We start from the raw sequence: 5,495 nt of genomic DNA, 5'->3' as shown, positions 1-5,495 counted from the left end.
GTTATGACACCGGCCTTTTTCTTGGGAGTAGATCAAAAGTGTTCCCCAGATTCTCAACAAGATCAGGTACAAAAATTTCTACTTTACCCTTTTGGAACTCCTAACACCACTTATGGTTTGAACTTAAAAGAATTTTTAAAAATTGGGGTCCTTTGAGCTTTTCAGACTACAGGGACAGATACGAAAGATAATGAACGTCATTCTGAATCTTACAAATAGCAGTCCTACAAACATATTTATTAAAAGATGTGCTGATTAATTGGAAAACAGAGACAAGGGGACTTTCCAGTCAAGAAGGGAGTTCAACACTGCTAGTTGTCATTCACTGTACAAGCAAGGGTTTTATACATTTAACAGAAACAATGAGTTAAAAAATCAGAAAGTCTAGATTCTAGTATGTTTTATTTGTAACTAATCACATACAAATCACTTATCCGTAAAATAATGATTAACAGCTATTCTCTAATTCACAAATATAGCACGAAACCAAAATTCTTCCCAAGAAAACCTCTTTGCAAACCAAGATATTACTACTATTTCGCTTAGGCTTTAACTTAAAGGTTGAAAATGACAATTGGAGAATCTGTCTTTTATCAATCAGTTGCACACCTTAATTCTGCAGAAGGAGAGTCTGGTTGAGATCATCACTGTTCTATTTCAACCCCACAAAGGAAAAAGCTATCAACAAGAAGTTCCTGGTGAAGAAAAAGTTGGCCAAAAAATAACCCTATTGAGAAACAGCTTTGTGTTAAGGACAGTGCCGAAAACAACTTTGATGTCAGATGGAACAAAATTGAGCCTCAGGCAACTAAAAGCATGTCTGTCCTTCTGAAGGAACACATACTGGTAGGATAAGCAAGCATCTTATTTCACTAAAAATGTTGAACAGGAATGTCTTGTAGAATCTTCAAACAGCCCATCAAAATGGCTAAGAAATATCTTTAAAAAAAAGAAAAACCTTTTATGTCTTCCTCTCTGTTTTCATCCTATGGTATTTCAATAAAAAATCCAGTTCCCTACCAGAAAGAGCACATTCCTCTGTACTCTGCCCCGGTGTAAGAAATGTTACGCTGTCACTAGAGAATAAACACAGAAGAGGAATTATCATGTCACTGAATGAAGATTCAGGGAGATAATTCTGATTGTGTGTAGAAAAAGTTATACACCATAAACATCTGGTCACTTATCATGTATATGTATTAATAACAACTATATCTAATAAACCCTCAAGAGGTAAGCACTTATGTTTTCATGTATTTAACAATGTAAGTTTTGTGTGATTGATTCTCTATTTCTGGACTTTCTTTCCCTTACATATGCTGACAGAAACAAAGACTGGAGCATGGTTCATAGAGAAACACAGAACAGATACAAATACCATAATAAAATAGCCTTGTACACCACTGCATAGAGAAATATTTTAGACGAAATATACTTTCACTACTGGCCCCAAATGCTATCATCCACTTATGTTATTTAACTGTAAACTTTTAATAGAAAAATACCTTTAAGCTGATAATAACATTAGCGACTTACAAAACTGACAGAATTTTTCAATGCTACACAAAACAGTTCTATACACAACTTAAAGTTTGAAAACTCTTTGCTGGCACTTGATTTTATAGTTGATAGACACAATAACTACTGATTTCAATAAAATACTGTTCTTAACTAATACATACTTTCAAAACCAATATTACTCACAAAACAGTAAAGAATAATCACATCTTGTTGACAAATCTTCTAAGATAAACACCAAAACTGTACAGCCAAAATATTTTAAGAATCACATAAACTTTTTAGGACAGTGGATAAAAATTTTCACAATCATGTCCAGTGAAAAAAGGATTATTCCTCTGATTCAGTGAAGCATGTATCAAGTATAGATTTAAAATATGAACCTACAAAGCAAGTTACTGGGTTTTTTTTTTTTTTAAAGGTTTTTAGATGATTGGTGACACTACTGGAATGGAATTTTTTTAGATGGAAAATTGGTCACTATTTGCAAATACACGTTATATTACAGATTTAAAACTTTAATTTCTTTTCAAACAGTAGAATCCTGTTTTTTTGTTTTTACTTTCAGTGAGCTTATGACCATTCTATATATTATCACAAATGAAATCACCATTCAGTCACATTAAACATATGTATTTTTTTTCACAAAAGAGGAGAAAACTGAACTAAAACTTAGCAGACTATATCTGTTAGAACACATTTTGTAAAAACCCACTAGTTTAAAGTTTTGGAAATCTACTACATTGTTCTGAAGGAAAACATATGCTTTCCAACCCTCTCTAGTAATTCCTATCCAATCAGTTTTCTATTGTAGAAATTAAAATTCAAGTTGAAGTACTTGTGGCACAAGACAGAATGTAAGATTTAATAATAGAAGACTATTGATTACAACTAACTTATATTGTCATCAAACATAAACATACTAAACAATCAACACTGGACTTTTAGAACAGTAAATTATTAAATAGGTTGATTTCTTTTAATGTTTAAATTCTGTAACATTAAATTACGTTAGTATTTCAAACAATACCCTTTCTAAACCAAACCTGAAATTAATCCACTTTTTTCTTTTTTTTTTTTCCCAGCAAAACGAAAGGGTCACTTTAAGATACTTTCCAAAGCAGTAAAAACACCTTAGTGTTTCAGCTTATCTATAACACACTCTGCTGACCCTGCACATTTCACTGAGGGGCTACCTGAACCCACAAATCATCATCAGATAAAGAACTTGAACTTCCTGACTCAGAGTCCAGCTCACTGAATCCACCTAAATCCCACTCAGTGCTAGATTCACTGGGCACTTCTTCCTCCTCAGTGAGAAAACTCTGACCAGGTTCAAGGCAGGAAGGATAAACGCGAGCTGAGAGGCAAAAAAAGTTAGAATCAAACTGGAACAGGCCTAACGTGGTACCTATATTAATCCACTGGTCACCTCTAATATCATATTCATACACGGTCACCCGGTTCTTTTTCCACTGCGGGGTGCGTGAGGTGATCAGCAACAGTTTTTGGCCATGATTGATAATCCGATAGTTGTTAGTCTCTGACACCAAGGGAATGTTATTAATCTGCCTCCACTCTCCTCTGACTGGATTGTAGACCTTCATGACAGGGATGTCGCAGATGCAATAGATCTCATCATTGAAGACACAGGCTTCCTGAAAATCATTGCGCTTCAGAGAAACACACTTCAGCCACATATTGTGGCTGGGATCAAAGCAGAACATGCGCTTACTATTGAGAGCGTAAAGATAGTTCTGAATTACCATCAGATCGAAGGAAATAAAAGAATGGGGCAGTGGAGCCACCAGTGCCCACTGGTTCCTCTGGACACTGTAGCACTCCACCTCCTTCAGTTTAATGCCAGTAATAGGGTCTCGCCCACCCAAAATGTAAATGTAGCCATTGAGGTATGCCACATCCATGCCCTCACGGCAGAGCAGGCGGTCAGCAAGTTGCTGCCAACTATTCTGGGCTGGTTTATACACCCAGAGGTCTTTCCTGGGCTGGGCGGCCAGATAGATGTCATGGTCTGGAGAGACACAGACAGCTAAGGTGGTCACAGTCCTAGTGTGAGCAAGGCAGGTCAAAGGTGATGGCACTTTGTAAATGTCCCCCGAGTATGGGTCACAGCACAGAAAGGGATCTCTGGGATGTCCAAAGAAGATCACCATCTTCTTGGCACACACACCCAGCCTCTGGGGTGGATTTTCTGCCATGGACACAACAGAGCTGCTGCTGCAGCCGCCGCCGCCGCCACCAGCGCCACTAACGACACTGCTAACGACGCCGCAGCCGCTGCTGCTGCTGCCACCGCTGCTGCTCTCTGGCTTGGGCACCAGAGACTTGCACAACGTGTCACCATATCGCATTTGCCGGGCCCCTTCAACAAGGTCCAGACAGTACTTCTTCACCATGGTGTTGGTCAGCAGCCCCTCCAGGTAATTCCGATCTTCATCAGTGAAGTGTGTCCAGCGGACACACTTGAAGACTTCTGCAGCGCTGGGACCCCGCTCCTTGGGAGCCGCCTCCAACCACTGCACCGCCACATGGCACACGGTCTGCTCATGCTCGATGTTTAGGCTGTCCAGGCGCAGGACAGTCAGAAGTTGGGCCAGGGTCAGATCTGCCAGAGACTCCTCCCGAATCGAACTCATCTGGCTGAGCTGCTTGAAGTTGTGGGCTATAAACGACTGGGCCTGTGATCGCAGCTTGCGATGGCCAAAGGCGTCGGCGAACTTGAAGATGGCTGTGCAGTTGGCCAGGTCAAGGCGGCGGGCTAGGAAGGAGGCACAGGCTTCACGCACATACTCCAGCTGCAGCATGTCGGAGGCGGCGTACAGGCGCTCCACGTTGGATTCACTCAGAGACACACGACCCGTGTAGCAGTAATCGACCAGCACCTCGAAGGACTCAGCATCCACATCGTGCATGGTCACGTTCGTCTGGTGACTCTCGTACATGCCACCGGTGAACATGCTCTTAAAGTAGGGACACGCGGCAGCCAGCACGTTACGGTTGCAGGGGAAGAGGCGGCCCGTGCCAGGCCCGCTGCCAGGAGTGACCACCTCGATGGTCACATCACAGAGCAGCCGCGCGTCGTAGAAGGACTTGAGCTGGGCCAGCAGGGCTGCGGAATGGGCCGTGTCCTTCAGCTCCTCCGGGCCCGTGAAAAAAGCCGAAACTGTGGGTTTGTGAACCCTTTTGGGCCGCTTCCCGCCGCGGGGACTGGCGAGGCGGCGAGAGCGCGAAGCTTCTTCCCGGGACTGCATGGTGGAGATACTGGCGGGGAGCTGAGGACGAGTACGGGTGCAAGGACCGGGCTCTGGCGCCTCCTCACCCTCTGCTCGCTGACGCTAAGACCGCGGTGTCTCCGGAGAGACTGCAGCACGGGTCCATTTATTTAAGTCAACCCTAAGCCGCGGTGCCGCCTCCCTCGACCGCGTAGACCGCGTCCGACTCACCCGTTTCCAGTTCCACGCCCTTTCTCCGCCTCAGCTCGCCCTCACAGGACCTACTGGCTGGAACCGAGTGATCCGCCACCGCCGCGCTGGCAACACCAGCAGGCGTCCAGGAGAACTACCGCTCCCAGGTTACCTTTCGCGCCTCGAGGCACGCCGGGGCTCTCCGGACTCTGCGGCATAGGCTGCGGCACCAGCTGCGGCACGGGCTGCGGCACGGTAGCCGCTTTGCATGTTGGGAGTAGTAGTAGCCGCAATAACATCGCGAGATGGTCGGCTGTTCATTGTTTCGGATGACGGAGTTAGAAATCGCTAGTTCTCTTCTATTCGGTGTTATGGTTTCGAACTTTGGGTGTGGAATTCAGATGAGATACCCGTTCTAGTGTTTATCAGTTGTTTGACTTCTCAGAGTTCTTGTTTTTGAAAACGTTAATAGCAATAGTATTTCATAGCGTGTGACGATTGAACTAAATTGCGTAGGTGATATACCTCTAGATTGCGTAGGCTGGATATACT

The 5,495-nt window shown here is 43.7% G+C and overlaps 1 protein-coding gene across 1 annotated transcript; it reads right to left on the bottom strand.

Moving 5' to 3' along the window:
- Positions 1–383: 383 nt before the first annotated feature.
- LOC308605284 (kelch repeat and BTB domain-containing protein 6) lies at positions 384–5,087 on the bottom strand. Its single transcript, XM_081215131.1, has one exon. It carries the CDS (start codon positions 4,788–4,790, stop codon positions 2,700–2,702), a length of 2,091 nt encoding a protein of 696 aa, XP_081071257.1. The 5' UTR covers positions 4,791–5,087; the 3' UTR covers positions 384–2,699.
- Positions 5,088–5,495: the final 408 nt, after the last annotated feature.

The sequence above is a fragment of the Mesoplodon bidens genome, assembly GCF_964165515.1.
Source record: "Mesoplodon bidens genome assembly, chromosome: 17".
Taxonomy (NCBI): domain Eukaryota; kingdom Metazoa; phylum Chordata; class Mammalia; order Artiodactyla; family Ziphiidae; genus Mesoplodon; species Mesoplodon bidens.
The sequence above is the reverse complement of the archived record's forward strand: the minus strand, read 5'-3'. Positions and strand labels throughout refer to the sequence as shown.

Bases quoted from the DNA above. Each gene is read 5' to 3' on its own strand.
- LOC308605284 (XM_081215131.1), bottom strand. From the start codon at position 4,790: ATGCAGTCCCGGGAAGAAGCTTCGCGCTCTCGCCGCCTCGCCAGTCCC.